Source organism: Columba livia, chromosome 18 (assembly GCF_036013475.1).
Source record: "Columba livia isolate bColLiv1 breed racing homer chromosome 18, bColLiv1.pat.W.v2, whole genome shotgun sequence".
NCBI classification, from domain to species: domain Eukaryota; kingdom Metazoa; phylum Chordata; class Aves; order Columbiformes; family Columbidae; genus Columba; species Columba livia.
The window spans coordinates 6408348-6430732 of NC_088619.1; the positions used below are offsets into that span (position 1 = coordinate 6408348).

Here is a 22385-nt window from a genome sequence, read left to right on the forward strand (position 1 = left end):
GCTGCATTAGCAGAGCCCCAGGGTGGCTCCTGCCTGGCTGGGTGGTGGCACAGGGCTGCCAGCCCCGCGGTGCCGGAGCTGACTGTGCGGGGGACATCGGGGCCTGATGGGCTCTGCCTGCTCAGGGATGCCATGAGAGGGAGTGAAAACATCCCTGAGGCTGCACATTTGCTGCTGATTGCACAGCAGTGGACGAGGGGATGGATAAATCCAGGGGGTAGATGATAGCAGGACGTAATCTACTTTACCAGCCGGTGACTTAAGGCTGCTTAATTTGGCTGATTACCAGGGAACCACTTCATTGCCGGCCGTTTCTAGCGGCTCAGCAGCAGATCGATGGTGCAGCTGGGGCCATACAGAAGCATCTGTCTCCCTGGCAGCCCCCACACTCCTTTGTACGCATCTCCAGGTCCAAATTACTGCTGGTGTGACAGCTCCCTGTGTGCCTCCTCATGCTTTTTGCATTGGGGCAGTAGCAGACCCATATTTTCTCTGTGTAACTCAAAATAATAAATCCATAGTAGTTTACTAGCAAAGGTGGGTGGGTTTGTTGGAGGCAACAACAGACTTGGTGCACCCACCACGTTGGGGATCCTCCGGTTTCTTCTCCAAGAAATCCTTTAAGAATGCATTGTCCTTTTGAGGGGTTTAAGTAGCCTGGACTTGTCCTTTAAAGGGGAAAAACAAAGCAAAGCAAATGACGTTTTAGACTGAAATTAATTCAGCTGGTATTTTCAATGGATGTAAGTAATATCTCACCATCTCTGAGCAAATTCCCTTCTTGTACTGGAGCGTTCAGCTGTTGCAAGACAGCCAGGCAGGGATATGACTTATGTCTGAGAAAAGGAGGGGAAAAAACCAACAACAAATCAGCCATGTTATGAACAGCGGCAATATATTATGGAATTGCATTTTAAATATTGGGGGGATGTTTCGGCACCGTTCACGCTGGTCTGTGAGTCGAGGTTGTGCCTTTGTCTCCCCCCAGTATGGTCAGCGATGGGCTTGTGTCACCGCTGGGTAGGGGAGGCTTTTTCTGCCCTTGAAACTGGGCTGGTTTTTGGGTGGAAAAGCTCACTATGGAGGTGGGGGTGCCACCTCTGCACCCGTGAGTCAGCACCAGGGTCCCGCACCCATTTGGAGGAAAACACAAGGGATGCTTTGAAGGGGGCAGCAGCGTGCAGCTCAAACACCATCTTCCCTACATGTTTCTCTTTCTCTGTCTTCTCGGCATGAAACTGATGCTGGGCAGCATGAGACCCCCCCCGAGCCAGATGGGACCAAGTGACAGGGACAGGGAGCTGCCGTTGGGGTCCAGCACCTACGCAGAGTAGGAGGTTTGAATCACTCCAAATGCCTAGGGGGAACATGCCACCAAAACGCTATTTTTTTTTTCTCTTGACGGGTTTTATCTCCTTTCGAAAACCTCAGCCCAGGCATTCAAGAGCCCCACATAAACCTGTGTGACAGGGTGACATCCTGCACGTTCCATCTGTGTGAAGTGCTGGGTGGAGATGGCTCCCAGCATGAGCAATGTTGGGGCGGCGTGGGGAGGATGCTCAGCATCCCAAAACACAATGTGTGAGCAAGGAAACTTCTTCCCATCTACTCCTTTCCCCGTGGCACAGCCTGGGCTTTGCCAGCACCACTTCACGTCGTCTGCACTGGTCTCAGTCCCACACTGGGGTGCCTGTCAAGGAGTCCCCCACACCGCGGTCGTGCTGGAGATGCTCCATGAAATGCTGTTTTCTCAGCTGCTCTCCACTCCTGTATGGTCACCACAAGGCATCTGGCGTTGACCTTCACCCTTGCTCCAGCTCTGCACGTGCAGAACTCAGCCCTGCACCTGTCCTGGCTTCTGTTCCCAGAGGTGTCGGTGGCATGGGGTGGGACATCTGCCCAGGGATGTGTTCACTCCAATAACATGTTTTAAAGATAAGTGTATCGTCAGTGAATTCCGTGGGCTTTCAACTCATCCAAATTTGACCATATTGGCTGTTGACTGTTCCACTGGTTTTGCAGATAAACTATTTCTTCTTCCACTAGACATCACCCTTAGGGGATGCTTGCTTTTTTTTTTCCCTGATTTCATCCAATTACTTAGCTGTATGCTCTTCTGAAGCACCATAAATAATTCTCCTCCCTCTGCTGTGTTTACCAGCATGTCTCATGAAATCCAGTAAGATATGATTGATTGCAATCATTATTTCCTAGTGCTGCTATGAAAACCCCTGTCAGGTTCAGTGATTGCCTTTAAAGAGTGGCTGCCACTCAGGAAAACTGTCAAAAACCTGTCATCCTTTAGCAAACTCCAATTAATCTGTTGAGCAGTTTTACTTGTGTTTTCTCTCCCATCATTGCTGATTATCAAGGGTAATTAGAATATTTCTCTTTTGTAATTAGCAGCTTGCTTGCTTTTAAAGCAAAGCCATCTTGCAGGACTGTTTTGCTGGGTTTTTAAGCGATGAAGTTGGGTTTGGGTTTATCCCGTCTGCCTGCAGTGCTGTTGCAAGTCTCTTGAGGATCCTCATTGCTGGGCTAAGGGGAAAAGCTGGGGGTACCCAGACCCCCCATGGCTGGCACAGGCTCCAGGCAGCCCAGCAGCCGTTTGGCGGGTGTCTGGGGCTCCACTTCACGTTAACAAATTAATCCCGGCTCTTGCATTTTTTAAAAGAGTCGCTTCAGCACTTTTCCTCGTTTTCTTTTGGTTTTAATGAGGCACGCTTTCCAAGAGATGTAATAATCATTGCCAAAAAATGTCAAATTGTTCTTGTTATCCTGCTTAGGCTTCTGGAACAACAACAACAAAAAGACCAAGAACAGAAAAAGAGAGGTGTTGATGAGGAAGGGCTTCGACTTCATCTCAAAGAGACAGGGGAAGGCAGGAGGGAGATGTTCGCTGTGACAGCTCTGCTTTCTGGCAGGGTGCCCGAAAAGATAACCCAGAGAAAGCTGAGATTTTATTTTTTATTACTATTTTTACTCGGGATTTGGGGTGTTTTTTTATTTCTTTATTGGAGAAGGAGTATCTCCACTCACTGTTGACAGCAAAGCTCAGAGCTTTACTGTTGAAAAGCATCTTGGAATTGCTCGAAACCAGCTGGGGAATTGGCTGGTGGCAGCGAGACGAGGGGAAATCCGCGCTGGTGCTGGGGGCTCGGCTGCGGGGCTGGGGGTCATGGCTCTGCCCGTGCTGCCTCCTCTGGGATCTGGGGGGAAATAGGATGATTCCTCAGTGGGAATATCCTCATCCCTCCCTAGCAATTTGGGACAGGGCTGGGATGTGGGTGGGGGCTCAGAGCAGCATCCTCAGCTGGATTGTAGGGCTGTGGATGCAGCCTGAGCAGGAGGAAATCTCCATCTCAAGCATGGGGTGATCCCTGGGATCCAGCACTGGGCACCCCTGGGTGCCTGGCAGGGACATCGTCTTGCTGCTGCCTGTTGGAAATGTGAGCCCTGTGTAGCTCTGTGGCTCAGTTTCCCTCACCCCCATTAGCAGGGCTGGAGAGGCTCATGGACCCATCTTGAGCTGAGGGAAAGGACTTTTCTTGTGTCTCCTCTGTGGGGACGAGCTCCATACGTGCGTCTGGGTTTTAATCAGGGGCCAGAGCTGTTTCTCTGCCCAGGCTTTATGAGCAGCCATTTAAATTTCAGATGAGCTATACCACTAAACAGGCCTTCGTAATTAACGGAAGGCAGCCTGGCTACAAATTGGGGTGACAGCCCAGCCCCGAGTGGCAAAGGCAGCAGCGGCTCTCAAATCATCTCCGTTGCGTTCCCAGACGCGATCTCTGCATCTTCCCAGTGAACCAGCATGACCTGACCCCCCTAAAATGAGCTGGGTCACAAATCCTTTGGCCAGGGGTGCCACTCCATCCATGGAAATGTGGTGGTTGTGGTTTAAGCAGCTGTAGGCGTTGAACTGGGTCCTTTTCTTGTCCTCCAGCCTCCATCGCTGGCACAGGAGCACACAAGGATGCATGGTCTCCGTCTGGCTCAAAAACTGAGTTCAAGGTCTAAGCTCTGACCCACTGGCAGTGTTGGGATGTTGGAGCAGGAGCAAATCCTGAGCAGAAGTCCCCATTTGGGGAGTGGTTGGTCCTGGAAACTGCGCAGGGCAGGTGGGTGGAGGGTCTTGGGGGCTGTGAGCCCTGAACACAGCCCAGCGTGGTGGGGGCGTCACTGGGGCAGGCTCAGTCCTGGGACAGAAAGCCCCTGGGGTAATAACTAGTGTGGGTTTTCTGACTGAAGCCTATCTCAGAGCTTTTCTGTTTTCCTTGGCCATGTCTTTGCCCAGTTTGTTGAGCTGTGTTTGGGGAGGCTCCTGTACAAACTGAGCACCAGGGTCCGGGTTTCCACTTTGTTCCCCCCATAGCATCTTTTAATTGCAAGTTCATTAACACTTCTGCCCTTTAATGGGACAGGCTGTGGCTCATGTATCCCCCAGGGGACTGGGAGACCTTCCTGGTGGGATGGGAAAAGGTGTCTCCAGCGATCCCAGACCCATCCATGGGGATGCACAGGACCTTGGGCACCCACTGATTTGATCAGAAGCCACCGAATTTTTGCCATGGGAGTACAGGGAGCCTTTGGTTTCAATCCCTATGAATGAGATTTTAATATTTTTTTTTTCTTGAGGAATTGCTTTTGCTCTCCGTTTTTCCTCCGTTTTCTTAGATAGTGTCAGGAAAAAGAATGTGTTGCTGATAATCTAAGCCAAGGGTGGAAGGTCTGGCTGGCCCGGTGTCAGGTTCTCGGGAGGTTAAGGGTTGGCTTGTAACCGTGTGTTCCCGTGCCGTGTGTCTGACAGCATGTGATGCTGTTGGGATGCCCCACTGCATCCCACCGCTGCGTTGGGGGACCCAGGGAATGCACCAGCACAGGCTCCCTCTGGTTTTGCAAGACCCAGTTTTGCATCTGTTTGGAGATGCAGGAGATGTCCGTGTGTCCTGGTAGCCACCTGGAGTGTCTGGCAGCTCCTCGCCTTCCCTGCGCCCGGCTCCTGCTGCTCCATAAATGAAATATGTGCTGCTTCTCGAAAAAGTATGTATGAGTGGAATGGCGGAGATAAGCTAAACGGGAGAAGTTCAGGGGATTATGCACTGATTAAGTTATTACTAACATGAAATGAGCTGTGCTGAGATGAAACAGGAGCTTTATTTTCTGTTCCTTGGCTTCGGGCTCAGGGCTGCCTGTCACTAGACAGCCGATCAAACTGGGAACCGGGAGCTCATGTTTCCCCCAGCGCTTTCATCCCAGTGGTGGATCAGTGCCGTGCAAGCGCATGGGAAACACAGCGATAAATGGGGCTGGGAATTGGGGTCTCCCCTGCTGGGGGGTGTTGCTGAGACGCAGCACTTGTGACAGAGCTGTTTCCAGTGCTGGGGCACCCACCCTGTAGCAGATCTGAATAGAGAAGAAATTCTTCTCTGCAACAGGAAAATCCAGTGCTGCTGGGAGGGTATTTTGGGGGAGGACCACCTATTTGCTCTGTTTCCCGTTCTTTTCCTTAAGAATCCCCTGTAGGCTGCAGTCAAAGGCAGGATGCTGGGCTAGGTGGGTCTTGGAGAGTGAAAAACAGAAGTGCAAACTGAAAAGCTGCTTGGTTTGTGTTTGAGAATGGAGTTGGTTTCCTGTAGCACTCGGGACAGGCTGGGTCAAGTGAACAAGTCAGGAGTTAATGCCTGGAGAGGAGTTAATGCAGGTGAGGAGGCTGGATCCACGGCTGGTGTCACTGCTGGTTATTGGGAGCTGCAGCAGCACAACTGGGTTTGGGCACAGGCAGGGATTAGAATCACAGAATCATTTTGTCTGAAAGAGACCCTCAAGACCATCGAGTCCAACCGTTAACCCACCCCTGTCACTGCCCCATGTCCCTGAGAACCTCATCTCTGTCTGTCCAACCCTCCAGGGATGGTGACTCCAGCACTGCCCTAGGCAGCCTGTTCCAATGCCCCACAGCCCTTTGGGGAAGAAATTGTTCCCCAGATCCAACCTCAGCCTCCCCTGGTACAACTTGAGGCTCTGCTCCTGTCGCTTGTTCCTGGGGAGCAGAGCCCGACCCCCCCTGGCTCCAAGCTCCTTTCAGGCAGTTCAGAGATCAGAAGGTCTCCCCTCAGCTCCTGTTCTCCAGCTGAACCCCCAGGTCCCTCAGCTGCTCCCATCACACTGGTGCTCCAGACCCTCACCAGCTCTGTTCCCTTCTCTCAACTCGCTCCAGCACCTCAAGGGCTTTCTTGTCAGGAGGGGCCCATATACTGAGGATTTAGTTCATGCTTAGGCAGAATGGTGTGTCTGGGGCTGTGTTGGCAAACCAGGGAGGGGATATCTGGGGCACTGAGATGGTCCATATGCCTCCAAGTCCATTGATGGGGTTGGAAAGTGCAGGACCGGGGGCAGCTTTGGGGCTGGAGCCAGGGGGAGAAGGATTTCCTATCCCATCATCGTGTCTCCCTTGCTCTTTGTGTGCTTGCAGTGATGGGTGCGCTGGAGTCCCGAGGGGTGCTGCGGCGGATGAGTGACATGCTGGAGATGCTGATGAAGAGGATGGACATCCTGGCCAGGCTAGAGAACAGCACTGACTTCCACAAAGGGGATGAAGCACGATTCCCTCTGGACAGGTCAGTTGGCCGCGCTGATGCCCCATGCAGACCCTGGGAAGCAGCACCAGGCTTGGGGGTTTTGCAGGAGCAAAACACCCCTGTGTGCCCTGTGATGTTGGGCTGAGCTGCTGCGTGGGGATGTTGCAGCCCACCAGGGCACGGAGCTTGGGCAGATCTTTTGCAGTCTTGTTGTTTGCCATTTCTAGAACCCTTTTCTTCTGGGCTTTCTGAAATTACTGTGATTTTTGGAGTTATCTGTAGCATTTGTCCCAGCTGCTAGTGTTGCAGAGTGGGAGGGTGTCCCTTCACCGCTGTGCTGTGGTGGGACTCACCGATGGCTGGAGCAGTACCTGGTGCATGGGCTGTGCTCCTGCTGTCGTTAAATCCCAGAGAAAGTTCTTGTCAGTTCCTTTGTGCCCGTATTCCTCAGGTAGCTGCGGAAGTGATTGTTATTTGAAATCTGGCGCTGATGTTTTCAACTTTGGAGTGAGCAAAACTTAAAATGAAAGAGGAGGAAGCTGAGGTCCCAGCACACACCACATCTGTCCCAGCCAGCACCTTGACAGATGCTGTCAGACCTTCCCATCGTGACATGCTGCTTTGCTAAAGAGACATTTCCCTTTGCTTTGAAAGCCTTTAAACATTTATTAATACTAATTTGGCTGTCAGGCCAAGGTCTGAAAAAGTGGTAAATGAAGTGAGTTGAATGTGGAGGGGCAGCACTTGGGACAAACTTTGCAGTGTGCAAAAGGTGCAAATGCAGGTTTTGCTCAGATGGAATTGCAGGTGACATGCAAGAGGTGACAGGGATGTGACATGCACGGGGCTGCTCTGCCCTGTGCCATGTCACGGGGGTTGGTGCATCCCGGCAGCTCCCCGGCCGTGCTCAACGGCCGGTGATGGTTCCTGTGCCGCCCTGTTTCCATCATCATTTCCATTTCTCTCCTTCGTTTCCCTTACGAGTCTCTTCCGCGCCTATAATGGAAAACGGAGTAAGTGAGACTGTAATTAAAGGCTGTGCTGTGCCGTACTGCCCGCGCACATGAATTAAAGCTGCACAGGCAGCCTTGGAGTGCATGCTCTTGCCTTTTAAGTAACATAACTTCAACCACTGAAAAATATAATTTACCTTCATAATGGCAGGTGCTGGGGATTTTGTTGTTATGAGGCTGGCTGGTACCCAGGCACAACAGGAGAACACCAGTGATCCCAGGGAGGAATGGACAGGACTATTGCAGCCAGCAACTGGAAGGCGATGGCTCACATTTGATGATTTTTCTTGGCCAATCTTGTGTTAAAAGAACCAGTAATTTCAGGTGATGGTAATTTCTGTTCACTGGTGGCCAAGAGAAAAGAGAAAAACTCCAGGCTGACGCCCCCAATTCCCTCAGCCGCTCCCCATTACACTTGTGCTCCAACCCCTTCACCATCCCCGTTGCCCCAATAGAATAGTGGCTGGTGCAAAACCTGGGCTGAGACCCCGCGGAGCTGGGGACAGGTGTGCTGAGGTCCCTGTCCCTCTGGGGGTAACGGGCTGCAGACTCCCTGTGCCAATGCAGAACCGGCACCATCAAGAACGGTGGGACCAAGCAGTGGCTCCTGAACCCATGGCCATGGGGACACCCTGCTCTTTTTTGTTATTAGGATTCTGGGACTCCACCAAGGACTTGTTTCCACTTTCCCTCCCTTTCTCTGTCTCTTTGATCACCAGTGACTGACTTGAAGCTGTCAGCGAGAGATAATACAATTAAAGGATGCTAATTTCAAAGGGATTTTATTCTTTAAAGCATCTCTGGTTAGCACGGCGGCCGCCTTCGTTTCCTTCCCCGCTCAGCAAAGCTGCAAGCGTGGGTTTTACAATTCCACCTGCGCAAAAGTGGATTAATTCTTGTTTTTACAAAGTGCTTTGCTGCTTAACACTGGATCTCCAACGAAATCAGGAGGGCTTGGGTTTGCAGAGCCCAAATGAAGAGGTGAAGTCGAGCAGCCTGCCAGTCAGCTGCAGAGAAATCAATACCGCTGTTAATTGAATGCAACCCTCATAAATCATCAGAGGGGAAGGAAATTAGAAGTACTTATGGAGGCTTCCTGGAGAGCTATTTACTGGGCAAGGGAAATATTAGTTTGCAGTGGAAGTGTTGGTCCCTGGCTGGAAAGCGCTTGGGAGGGAGGGAGGGGGACTGGAGTGGCTGAGCCAAACCAGAACCGTAACCCAACAGTGCTGGGGCTCAGAGAAGCCCTTCTCCAGGGACAGAGCTCTCCCCAATGTGCCCCGTGCCTGCAGGGAGGTGACAATGGGGACAACTGGGGTCTACAGCGCTGGCATCCCTGGTTGTCCCACTTCCCCACATAGTGGTGAGCCTGCAAAGGGTGTTACTTGCTAACGACTGATTAATCTTCAAGCTTAATTACTGCCAAGACTCAGTTAATTTCCACACACTTTAAGTATTTGTTCTTGTAATCATTACATGACTCCATATTCCCCCGGTAATTAAAAGTCTCACAATATGACACTAAATGGGTGATGTTCCTGCATCCTGCCAGCCTGGCTCTATTAATTCCTGAATTGTCGCCGCTGATAAGCTGCCTTTAGCGAAATCGCTGCCAGATGCCACGGTCCCCTTAGCAGTCTCGGACCCCCCCATGTGTCCTCTCCCCATCTCCTTGCTGTGCTGTGGGGCTCAGCGGGGGCGTCTGCGAGGTGAGGCTGGTATGTGCTGTGAAAGCCGTCTGGGGTGGGCAGAGCACTGAAGCAGCCCGTGGGGAAGGTAAGACCCATCCTGTGATCCAGCCCTGGCACGTGAAGCCGCTGTGTGCTTTGCTGGGTGGTTGTTTTGCCAAGTAGAGCTTGGCCCGTGGGGCAGCATCAGGGATGCAGCTGGCAGGAGCCTTCGTCTCCTTCCTCACTGGCTCCACAACCTGTTTCATCCCGGCAGAGGCAGCAAGTTGTTTCTTGCCAGCTGCTGAGGATGTCTCCAGCCTGGTTCTGGGTGCTTTTGGCATTAGTTTATAGGGGATGGGCACAGCACAGGGGGTTGCTGAGGACCCTTCACTTCTGGAGTCCCCATCAGGGCCAGGGAAGGAGATGCCTCCAGCTTCAATGTAGTTTATCCAGATTCTTTTACACCAGAGGAGCAAAGTTCTTAATTGTTCCATCTTTTCAGAGATTTAATTCACCCTTTTTTAGTTATCCTTGGCTTTTCTTGGCTTGTTCCCCACTGGCTGTTGTGTGACTCCAAGCTTGTCCCGCCAGGGTGGGTGGCTGGTGAGAGGAGCCTGAGCCCATGGGGTGACCCGCTGCAGATGTCCCCCAGTTTGTTTCTGCAGGAGATACCCCAGCTATTTTAATGGGCAGCACATCAGAAGCTGCAGCAGCAGCCAGCAGGACGGGAAAGGCCCTTTTCCCATTGCCAGGAAGGATTATCCTCTGGGACTTCGGTTCCCTGTCCTGGAGAGTGAGGCTGTTCTGGGGCTGGAAGTTGGGGGGTGATTTATGTCCCCAGAGCCCCAGCTCCCAGACACCCTTCCCAGCTCCTTTCTGCTCTATCTTGGGTCTTTGGGCCAAAAAAAAAAAGACCTTTAAAGAGGCGAACAAGAGTGCAGACGTTGTAATGAGCAAGTTGGAATCCTGTGGTAAACTGCTCCGTGCAAATGTTGCATTTGTTGATGTGTTATCTTCAAAACATCTGCTTTTCTCTGTATTGGTCTTCCCAAAGTCACTGTTTTCACCAGTTAATAGGAAGAAATATCGGATGAACAAGCAAATATGTTTAAGGCTTGTATTATGAAGACAACACACAAATAGAAAGAGATTCATCTTTTCATAATGCCACTTCTATAAAAGGCAATAAAAATACACTGCCTTGTAAAGGGATAAACAGGGTGAATTGGAGCTGCTGCTGCAGGGTTGGGGACGAGAGGCAAAGTGAAGGGAACCAAATTAATGCATGAAAAAGTAAAGGAAAACTCAGCCTTTGGCTATATTGTATGGCAACTGATCTGTCAGTGGGGAAAGATACATCTTAATAGCAGTTTTTGAAACTAGATGAATACTGTATACAGTGCATTATAAGGCATATTGTGATCTGAATCTTAATCAACACGGGGAAACATAAATCTGAAAATAATAAAGATGAAATCAATATTGATGGTTAGAAGTAAAAGTACTGTATTTGCTATAGTAAACGGTTTTAAGGTCCCAGGGAAAAAATTGTTCTAGAAAACCCGTAGTAATTTACTATAGTTTCAATAGCTGGCACGGCCCCAGCGCATTTTGGTGGCATTTATATTGTCACTATAGAAAAATTTAAAAACCAACAAGAGGAAAAAAAGCCTGTCACTGCTCCCTGTGCAGCGCTGGAAGCAAATTCATCGTCCCACTGGGCTGGCAGAGACTGTCCTGGTATCCCGGCTGGATGGGGACACATGGTGGGACATTCCCCTTCTGCTTCGCTGTCACCGAGCAGAAAAGACCGCTTACTTTGTCCTACCCACTGTCTCCAGTTGCTAAGAATAAAGCATCAAATTCTGACGAGCTACAGGATACCTTTTTGCATTTCAGGTTTTGCTTTAAATGTCTTATTTTCTTGTCCCCTGCCCAGGTGACAAATCACTGTAATGATAGGTGGTGTAACTTATGCCTAACCTTCTTGCCCTCTCTTTAGTACGTTAAATGAAATTTGCTGCTCAAGTGATAGCCTTGCTGTCCAGCAGATAAAAACACCGAGGCAGGTGACTCGGCGCTGCTCACGTTAGTGCCAACACCAAAGCCCATCAGTTCTCTCTCTCCAGCCCGAGCATGAAATCCGTTCCTCAAAGTCATGAGGATTTGGAGCAAACTAGTTTGACAAATAAGGGTGATGAGCATCCAGGTGGTGGGAGTTTTAAGCTGGGTTGTTTTTTTTGGAAGGACGTTTTCTACCAATTTTCCGTCTTGGTAATATATACCAAGAACCACCATGGACATTTGTTGTGTGACTTCTCAGTAACTTTCTGTGTTTTGGGGAAAGTCCCATGGAGCCCATATGATGTGGCTGTCTTGTTTGCGAGAACTGGAAGTGCTGCCTGAGTGTGGTGATCAAACATTTGATTGCATCAAAGGGCTCTGAGCTGAAATCTTTGTGTTTGGGGTGCAGCTGTAGCTGCCAAGAGCTGGGCGAGCTGGCATAGACACCAGAACCATCACCCAGTGGAAACTGAGGCTGGAGCCCTGGCACAACTCAGACTGACTGTGAGACTGAGCCGGGAAGAAGAAGAAAGCTGTTTATTTAGGATAATTATGCTGATTTTTGTTTAAATTTGTTTGTGGGTGCTCAGCTCTGGGTGAGCTGAGTTCTGGAGGTCATCAGAGAGGAGATGGGGACCGAGGTTGCTATTGACTTTTGGTTTTCGTATAATTCCTTGGGTGTTTTGGGAGCTGGTTCTGACCCGAGTTAGAGTTGGGATAGCTTCTGAGAGGAGGCAGGAGTTGAGTTGTGGGCTGATTTGGTGCTCTGAAGCATGGGAGCAGGGCTGCCACCACTCTGCTCATCCTTTCTCCTTTCCATGAGCGGTGGAGAAACCTGAGGAGCATCTCCACCAACCTCAAATCCCTTTCTTGTTGTTGGAGCAGGAACCTGGGCTCGCTGGCTCTAAATTCATGGCATCCTTGGGATATTTTGCTCCTAAGCTGCCCATTCCAGCTTTTCCCTGTTTGCTGAGCACATGTGCATCACCTACATGGTCTGACAGCTGATCACCGGTGGAAAAGGGGTTGCAGAAATTGGGGAGGTTTGAGGGTTTTAAGAGCTGACTGAGCTGTACAGCCCTCAGAAAAGGAGCATGTTGTCTTCTCAGAGCCATACTCACAAGCATTGCTCATCACAGGTTATTTTTGTGCCCATATTTTACCAGATCTCATGAGCAGCCTCTCTGCTGCAGCGGTGACAGGAGCTGGCAGGAGACCTGGGGTTTATTCTCTGCAAAAGGTTGAAAGTTACTTGGGGGCAATGGTGTCCTCTGCGTTTAATTATTATTTCTTAAGAGCCGCAGATATGTGGCTCCCTGTGGAGGTATGCGGGTTGAGTATGGATGGTCATAAACCACACCAGAAAGAAAAATGTGGGCTGCTCACTGCTAGCGAATGGACTTTAAATCAACAACCGAAGCACTATCGGTTCATAAAACCAGGATTTTTTTAGCCTTGAGGACAGAGGTACTTTAAATCCCAGCCTTCGTGTTCACTGATCTGCTGGAGAACAAGCATAAAACTTCACCCAGAAGGACCTGACATCAGCACATATTTTTTGTGCCAAGAATATTCAAGGTAGCCCCTTTTGCTTTTACTCACTGCTTATGACATTTCCTTGTATTATAATGATCTCGGCAGCAGCAGGAGGAAAAACTTATGACCCAGATGCTGCAGAAGGGGAAATTATTTACAGCAATAACCGTGCTTGTCGAGACGTAGTCGTTGTTGGCGGCGGGAATGGCAGGCGAGGTGCTGGAGGTGGAGGGCACCGCTGCTGATGGATTGAGTTCTCTCACCCTTTTATGTGTTACACCAGGTTTTAATTGACACCCAGCGTCTTTACAGCACTCGTGTCTGCACAGTGTGTTATGTAGATGAGTTTAATGGTGCTGTTTACCCAGGATGGTATTGATTGCAAGGTTTAATTCGATTAATATGCAGCTATTCACACCGCTGGCATCTGATCTCAAGCCTCAACTCCAGTGCTCTATCCCCACACAGCCCTCACTGGGGGACCTGGAAATCCGCTCGCATCAATCTTTGGTGCATGTTTTGCATCCTTCTGCACTCTTCTTCAGGCCCACAAGCTTCCTCAGCCCTCCTCTGGTTTTGCCTTCCTTTCTCTGTATTTTTATTCTTATTCTCCTTTTTTCCCAGCATGGCTCCCTTCATGCACCACAGGGCCACTGCAGAGGATTTTCAAACATAGCACATCTGAAATAAGACAACCAATTTTTTTCCATCCTATTTAATATTTCCCCATGTAGAATGCACAGGTGTATCCGTGTTTATCAGCACACTGTGAAAAATGGCAGAATACTGAGTTACATAAATTTTTAATCATACCTCTTGGAAGGCAATGACCTCTTTACCCAGAAAATGCTGGACCACGGGTTCCCATGTTGCATCCTGGAGCTAAATTCAACCTACTGGCAGCTTCCACGGACAACAAGTTTGCTATGAGCAGCCCTGGGTGTCGCCTATGGGAGACATCAAATTTTCAAGGTCTATTTATGTATGTTTTTCCCCAGGTTCCAGCCAGCAGCTGGGTTGATGGAGAGGATCCAAGCTATAGCTCAAAACGTCTCAGACATTGCAATAAAAGTCGATCAGATTCTCCGAAATAGCCTCCTGAACGGGAAAGGTGAGTGTCCCGGGGGTTCCCATGCTCCCAACCTCCTGCGTGTTTTGCAGTTGCAATAGGGAGATCCAGCCAAGCCCACCATGAAAAATTTGGTTACTCAAGCCTGCCAGGGAGAGAAATGGTGACAAATCTGAATTCCTGTCAGAAATAAATGCCACAGAATTAAATGCAGGATTAAAGATGAGGAGCGGCGCCAGCACAAACACCTGGAGAGAAAAATGTGGCAGTTTGGATGCGAAGCCCAGGGGGTGGGATCCAGCACCGGGAGAGATGTTCCCACCCCACTGGCAGTGCTGGGGGGCAGCTGGGCTCTCCAGATGTTTCTCCACATGGCTGCTTGGTTTCTGGGATCTGGGCTGGCATCAACAAGCAGAAAATGCCTCCGTTGCCTCTCCCACCTCATGCTTTTTCGGTTATAGGCAAACAGGGCTTATAGGAGGATGGTGCCTTTTATTAATGCAACCACAGAGGAAGAAAAGATGCTTTTACCTTTTTAGCCACTTTTGTGCCTTATTCCAGGGCTGACCCTGGAGGCTGAGTCTCCACAGCTCAGCAGGACAATTTTTATTGCAAGTTTATGGCATAAAGGCTGTCAAGTGCTTCCTTAGACACTGCAGCCTGTTTACGGATGATTAACAGGAGCGTGGATAGATGGGGCCTGGGGTCTGGAGCAGGCTGAGTGCAGCAGGGAGGTGCTATAAAAAGACCTGCTGAGATTTAGTTAAGGGGAACGTGCTCTCGGTGTTGAAGTAGGGCTGGAGGGTTTCCTCTGTTTCCTGCCTGACCTTGGGTAAGATGCTTCATGTCTTGGTGCCCTGTTCCATCAAGTGGGATGGGGCTGTCTCCTGACCCAGCTGCGCTGTCCATGTGTGTGCTTGGGGTCTGGCAGCCGCATCGTATCGCATCCATCTCCACCCCATCCCATCCCCACTATATCCCCATCCCCTCCCTGCATTTCTAGCTGCTCTGCCAGCACATCCCAGCTCTCCCCATGTCCAAACTGTCTTTTTGCAGGGGTGGACGGCAGGAGGGACCAGTGTGAGGTGCCCAGGGACCCCAAGTACCCTGACTGCGCTGGCAAAGTGGAGGTGAGTCAGGGTTCCCAGCCTGGGAGAGGGTCTAGACCTGGGCTGGAAGCTGCCAGGAAAGGCACAGAGCAACGACCCTGGGGGTTAAACTGGGAAGGGCAGTGGGGAGAAGGATGCTTTCCAGAATAAAACTGCTTTATAAAGGGAAAGGTGCAGCCTGTTGCAGACAGAGGAGCAGAGCCAAAGATGTGGAAAGCTGAGCACGGCTGTGCTGTGAGGAGAAAACACAGGGTAGGTGTCTGACCTCCTCTGGGTGCCTCTGCTATATGAATTTAACTGTTGTCCCTTGATAATAAGACATATACCTTCAACTTTAGTTGTATGAATCCCTGAAGCCGTGGTACCCAGAGGTGTGCAGGCAGCAGCAGAATCAGCTCTGTGAGACCAGCCCTCCCTGCCTGCAGTTTCTGTGTTTAACGACAGAAGTGCGGTGAGGAGAAATCGCTGTCGCATCCTCTTTAAACATCTGGAACGTTAGCTGGTGTCTAGGGAATAATCTCAGCGTTGGCACAGAAGAGCATCTCATTAGGGTGGCCAGGACCTCCGTCTCCAATCGGATGTCCTGCCTGACCCAGCCTGCTCTTTACACCTGAGCGCAGCCTGGCATTTGGCCCAGAGCACGATTACTTTGTCAGAGAGCATATTTACATCAACTAATTAAAAGCATCTCCCTCTTCCCTCCCCTTTCCCAGCCTCCTGCTTCAAACTCAGGCTTCTGCAGGGCTGAGACTCCCTGAGAAGATGTTGAAGGGTGTATTAAAATGATACTGAGGGAGGCTGTATTTTCCTCTTCTCCCGGTGCTAGGCATCCTTTCCTTCCCCAATCTGAGCAAATTCGGAATGTAATTTAATTGTGGAAGGCTGTAATTCGATCTCCTGTCCCCGCGATTGCTGCGTTTTACATATTGGGTGCAGCGACCTGTCTCCTGAGTAGATTTGTTTTTGTAGCTGAGTTAGGAGGAGGCTGGTGAGAACCGTTGTGGGGAATGATAAATCGCTGCTCCAGTTGCTGGTTATTCTCCTCCGTGTGAAATCATCCTTGGAGCCTTCTGGTGGATCTGTCTCTTTGCCCTGCTGTGCCGGAGGCAATGGGATCTGCAGCTCCGCTCCTTCCCCAGCAAAACAAAGGAGAAGAAAACCCTGTGGTGTATCATTTCCTGAGGATTAATGGCTTTGCCCTCAGGGAATGCACGTGTTGGTGCTGGAACCCGTGCTAGAAACCCAGGGAGCCACCAGCAAACCCTCCTCGCTCTTCCTCTGCCCTGTATGCCCCTGAGGCACTAGGCGGGCTAACTGGTACTGGGTGCACCCTGGTTTGCAGCCCATTATCCACCCTGCCCGTTATTTCTAGCTCCCAGCTTGAGAAGGGTGATGGAGAACAGAGGTTGCCTATTGCAGGAGCAGCTTGCAGGGCTGCCACGTCCTGTCCAGCCCCCTATGTTTCTTTGCCCCCTTGCAGTGGATGAGGGCCAGGTGGACCTCCGACCCCTGCTATGCGTTTTTCGGCGTGGATGGCACTGAGTGCTCATTCCTCATCTACCTCAGCGAAGTTGAGTGGTTCTGCCCTCCCCTGCCCTGGCGAAACCAGACGGCGGCTCTGCCTTCCCCCCCACCGCTGCCGCGGGTGCAGGTAAGCGGGGGGCAGCCCATGTCCTTGGGGGTCTGCGGGATTTGGTGGCTTCAAGGCTGCTGGAAATAAATGTTCCCAGAGCCAGCGGTGTCAGCAGGGCCAGGATGCTGTGTGTGGGTTTTCATAGAATCCTAGAATAGTTTGGGTTGGCAGGGATGTTCAAAGCTCATCCAGTGCCACCCCTGCCATGAGCAGGGACATCTCCACCAGCTCAGGTTGCTCAGAGCCCCGTCCAGCCTGGCCTGGGATGTCTCCAGGGATGGTTCATCCACCACCTCTCTGGGCAACCTGGGCCAGGCTCTCACCACCCTCAGGGTAAAAAATACCTTCCTTATATCTAGCCCAAGTCTCCCCTGCTTTAGTTGAAAACCATCACCTCTTGTCCTATTGCTACAGGCCCTCCTGAAAAGTCTGTCCACATGTTTCTTATGAGCCCCCTTTAAGTACTGAAAGGCCTCCATCCAAAGTAAGGTCTCCCTGGAGCTTCTCTTCTCCAGGCTGAACTCCTAGCTCTCTCAGCCTGTCCTCCCCGCAGAGCTGTTCCAGCCCTCTGGTCATCTTGGTGGCCTCTGGACCTCCTCCAACAGGTCCATGTCTTTCCTCTCCTGAGGAATCCAGGATGTCACAAGATGCTCTGGGTGCAACGGAGCCCCTTGGAATTGATACATTAAGTGGAGGAGCTCTGGCGTCAGGTCTGGTGGCATCAGGGGAAACTATCCATCCAGGAGGGACCCGCAGCACCTCAGCCACAATGGCCAAACCTCCACCAGCCCCTGTGGCAGCCCAGGGGCTCCTCTCACGGCTACTTTTCCCTACACTCAAACTGCAGAGCCTGCTCCTTTCCTAGGCAGCTTTCCGGAATGACCTGGCTCACCTCCTGGAGCTCATCGGCACAGGCAAGGAGTCCCTCAGCTTCATGAAGAAGAGGATCCGGCACTTGGCCCAGCAGTGGCTGCGGGCGGCTCAGCTCCTTGAGCAGAAGCTGAAGGGCCGGCAAAGGGACCAAAAACACGTATGAGTAAATTGCACGGAGTGGGAATCACACTGGAGAGATGGAAGAGTTGAGCCTGTGGGGACACGGGGAGAGGAGACAGCTGGGATGTCAGTGAGCTGGGAGGAAAATCAGTTAATGGGAACGTGTGGATCTGCAGTGTCCATGGGTGCAACTGTGCATTTGGGATGTTGCAGGGCTGGTGATGCTGAACAATGGGGGTGAATTTTGGCAATGGGTCCTGGTAGGTTGGAGGCGATGCCCAGCCTTTAGACAGCCATCAGCAGCAGGCAGGGAGTTTGGGACGTCCCCTCTGCAGAGGTGCTGAGGTTGCTGGCCCTCCTGTTAGTGATTTTGTGGTGCTCTGCCTGGGAGATGAAGCTGTGCTCCAGGGGATGGACTGTGATGTACATTGGGAACATAAACCGGGGCCCAGGACACAGACCACCAGTTGCTGGGAGCTGTTAAACTCTGACTATCAGGTCTTTGCTGATTGGACGTAGATCACTTGTCTTTACACCTGACTAATTTCCCTGGGTAATTCCGGCATGCAAAAGGAGCTGGAGGGAATCGGGGGCCATAAGTCATTTTGGGCTGGAAAACCCATCTTGTCCCTTTCCCCTAGCACCACCCCTCTCCTTGTCTCTCCAGATCCTGATCCACATCGGCTTTCTGACAGAGGAGTCGGGGGACGTTTTCAGCCCGCGGGTGCTGAAGGGGGGTCCGCTGGGCGAGATGGTGCAGTGGGCTGACATCCTGGCCACCCTCTTCCTCCTGGGACACAGCCTGAGGGTCACTGTCTCCCTGAAGGAGCTGCAGAGGTGGGTGCTGCAGTGCTCTGGGTGCACAGTCCCTCCCAAGAGGATCTGCCCCCCAGCACATGTGTGGGTTACATTGCGGTTTTGTGTGAAAGCACAAGGTCTGCAGAGGCTCGGGGGTGGTTTTTCTCCCCACCAGCATCTCAGGCGGTGTTGGGTGGGTACAGACCACCAGTGTCACGACTGGGATTGATCCCATCCCTTTCACATCACGGGGAAGTGGGAAGGACTGGTGCAAACTAAGGGTTTGCATGGGGCCAATGTGGAGATGCCAGGGGCAGGACTCTACCCTGTGGTCCTGGCACCAGCTCTGAGCAGCATTTAGTCCCACACTGTCAGCACATAGTGTCCCCATGTCCCCTGATGCCTGCCAGGGGCTGGGTGCAGGAAAGGTTCTAGTTTACCCCTCCTTTCCCCAGGCATGCCCTCTGCAGGGCTGCTGGACATGTGGCTGCAGGATGCAGGTGTCCTTGCAGGTCGCTGGTTCTTCCCACCGTGTCCGGCTGTGCTCAGCCCTCGTGGCTTTGCTGGTGCTATCTGAGCAGTGACTGTGCTCCCTTCCTTCCTTCTCTCCTTCCCTTCCTGCTCAGCTGGGCAGCTGCCAAAAATAACCTGCATCCCTTGCAGGTGGGTGGCAGCCACCAAGGAGTCCATTCTCAGAAGGGGCTGGTGGTGACCTGGGGACCTGTGGGGGAATTTACTGCCTCTGGGGCTCTTCCCACAGAGGGATGGGTGTTTTCTGCCATGGGGTATGGGGTGATGCAGGGTGTAAGTGTGCAAACAGCAGCCTGTCTCCAAGAGGGACCGATATTAGATGGAAAAAGTAAGAGATAACCATGTGCCGCGCTCCTCTCTGTTGATGCAGTTCTTTTATCACCGGGCAGATGCTGCTGCCTCATGTAACCTCACAAAGTTTCCTCACCTCTTGTGAGACATCTCAAGTGGAGGGCAAGTGCCAGGGAAAATGCAAATTAGGGTGGGTTATAAATCAAGAAAAGCCTGAAGCTGCCGCAGGGACTGGGGGGGTTTTGGGTGATGCTAAGCCAGCATCGGCTGCATAATGAGCCGTGCTGAAAAGGGAGTGAAAATAAATAACAATCCTGGAAGAAAAAAAAAAAAAAAGAAAAACAAAAACAACAAAAAAACCCCAACCCAGCCCCTGCGGCATTCAGAATTAATGAACGGAATTAGCTCCCAACTAATTAACTCAAAAAAATAATCCTGGTCCTAATGCAAAAGGCAGCAGCTTCTCCAAGAGGCGGGCATGCATCACGGTGATCTCTGCGTGGCGCGCTGAGCTAAACTGACATGCTGAATAATATCCGTGTACTCAAGGATGAAAGAAGTTAGTGGCTGGGAGGGCTGTGGTGGTGTTGTTGTGTGGCTCTTGTTTGTGCTTTGTAATGAAGAGCCTCACGGTGGTCGTTTAATGAGGGGAAGGAGCTGGCTGAGTCTTGCAGGGGGTTTTGCAGCATCCGTTTCCCTCTGTGAGTGGCTCTGGAGAGCTCTGAGTCCTGCCTGTAGGAATTTGCTTTTCTCAGAAGCACGGGAGCTTCCACATTGGTTGGCAATGATGAGACCACCTCTTGGATGTGGATTTGGACATGTCCCCTGGGAAGTCTGGGAATGGCAGCTCCATCTCTTCCCCTTCGTGGCTGGGATGGGGAGCAGGCAAGCCGGGCTAGGGCCACATGCCTGGCACTTGTCTCTGTCCCAGTGATAGAAACCATCCTCACCTCCCCGAGTGTGTGTCCTATGCCTGGCTTTGGTGACATTTTAAATGCTGGACACCCACGCCGTGGGTCCACCCCCATGATGGGGTTGGGGTGAGTGGAGGCAGGACCTGTAGCTGGGCTGTAGCTGGGTACCCCCTGTCCCTTTGGAGACTGAGCCCAGTGCTGGCTGGGGCTCTCCTGCAGCCCAGCAAGAGGTGGGTTAATGCAGAGATGGGTTAACACAGGTGTCAGGGAGCAGAGTTCCCCCCCGAAGGGAGGACCCAGCCATGCCAGCGATCCTGCTCCGTGCTTTCTCATCTCTTGATAATGCTGTAGGGCTGGTTCAGCATCAGCGGTGGCTCTGAGGAAAGCTGAGATAAGCCTTTGTGTGACCACAAGCGAGCGGGAGGCTTAGCAGAACATGTGTAATTAATGCTGAGTTGTGCTTATAGTTGATCTCTGGTACTTCATTAAAGTCTAGTGAGGACTTTACCTGCAGCTGCAGCTTTGGGCAGGGGCTGGCACGCAGAGGGCAGGGGGATGTGATGTGTGAGGGGCTGGGGCTCAGCTGCAGGAAGGGACAAAGCTAGAGCTGTGTCACTGTGGAAGACTCAGCCCAGATGCTCTGATTTCTTATCCATGTGCAACCTCCTGAAGCAGCAAAGCTTTGCTCCGCTGGGAACTGGGGATAAATTTGTCCTGGATATCTGTAGTGAGCTTGCAGCAGGGCAGGCACCAGCATCAGGGTGAGTTTGAGGCTATTTTTTTAAAAGTTGAGTCCACTTCTTGTTTATTCTTCTTTGGCACCCCCTGCTCCTTTCACAGCTCAGAGCTGTAGCTGCTCCCACCCAACACAGCTTTCACGGAGCAAAGGCCAGTGCCCATAAATTATTCAGCGTGGAATAATTTCTCTCTTGGTTTGTTCTTTTCCGTCTCTTCAAATTTCTGAGCTGATTTTTCTACACGCATTGATCATTGGCAAGGGATCACTGGAAGGTTTGCCTGCGTACACTTCAGCCGGTAGTTAGGTAGTTATCTGAGAACTGTTCATTATTAGCATCTGTATCGATTGCAATGCAGCAGTGCCTGGAGGTGGTGGTCACAATCGGGTCTGAAATACTGGGGATCGGGGTTGTAGGAGGTTTTAGTGAGGGGGAGGTCAGTCTCTTCTCCCAAGTAACACATGATAGGATGAAAAGAAATGGCCTCAGGTTATGCCAGGCGAAGTTTAGATTAGATATTTGGAACAATTTCTTCCCCAAAGGGCTGTCGGGCATTGGAACAGGCTGCCCAGGGCAGTGGTGGAGTCACCATCCCTGGAGGGGTTGAACAGACATGGAGATGAGGTTCTCAGGGACATGGGGTAGTGCCAGGGTTGGGTTAATGGTTGGACTCGATGATCTTGATGGTCTCTTCCCACCAAAACGATTCTGTGATTCTGTGATTTTTTCTGCAAACCCTTTGTGCTGCACTGGTAGCCAAAATGTGCTTTCAGAGAAGTGAGAATCAAGGCTGGTGTGTGTATGTGTGTGTTGCTTGGTAGTGGAGGAGTGGGGAGTGCCTGAAATACCTGAGCTGGGTTTTTAATGAGGCAGATGTCAGAAAATTAGAAGTAGATGTTGGAAAATCACAAGCAGCATATTTGGAGTGATGGTTGTGCTGGTGCAAAAGCTGCAAGAAGCTGAGCCTGTTCCTGCAGAACCCTGGGGGCAGGTGGGGAGGGATGGGCTCAGCCTTTCCCCCCAAGAGAAGGGACACAATGGGGGCTGTGGGGACCCCTAGCTCCTGCCCTTGCCCTTAGGTCACAGGAATGGTCCCATCAACATCTCCAGCTGCTTTTGTGGGGCTGAGGGACATGAGTCTGTGGTGCTGGAGCAACAGGGGCTATTGATCTCTGCAATGCTGAGAGGTGCTTTTTACAATGGCCCCCTTGAAATGAACTGCTCATAAGGCAGGACAGAAAGTCGAAGAAAACAGGATTTGATGCCTCGTGGGGTCAGGGCTTTACAAAGTGTTCTCGGAGCTTAATTGCTCCGGTGTCAAGTTCTGGACTCTTAATACCAGTCCTGGCAAGGCACTTAATTTTAACCACGTCCTTGTATCCCGTGCTGGCAGCCCGTTCCCTGCCGAGCGGTAGCGGTGCTTGATGTGTGGTTTGAGCTGCTCTC

At 51.3% G+C, this 22385-nt stretch overlaps 1 protein-coding gene across 2 annotated transcripts in view; it reads left to right on the plus strand.

Annotated features, from left to right (window-relative positions):
• MGAT5B (alpha-1,6-mannosylglycoprotein 6-beta-N-acetylglucosaminyltransferase B) overlaps positions 1-22385 on the plus strand; it is a 58584-nt gene that overhangs the window by 14665 nt on the left and 21534 nt on the right. For both annotated transcript variants that reach the window (XM_065034679.1, XM_005503142.3), the window contains exons 3-8: positions 6476-6620; positions 13863-13975; positions 14990-15063; positions 16523-16693; positions 17541-17705; positions 18336-18505. In XM_065034679.1, the coding sequence (XP_064890751.1) occupies positions 6476-6620; positions 13863-13975; positions 14990-15063; positions 16523-16693; positions 17541-17705; positions 18336-18505 (838 nt within the window). The remainder of the gene's footprint in view (positions 1-6475; positions 6621-13862; positions 13976-14989; positions 15064-16522; positions 16694-17540; positions 17706-18335; positions 18506-22385) is intronic.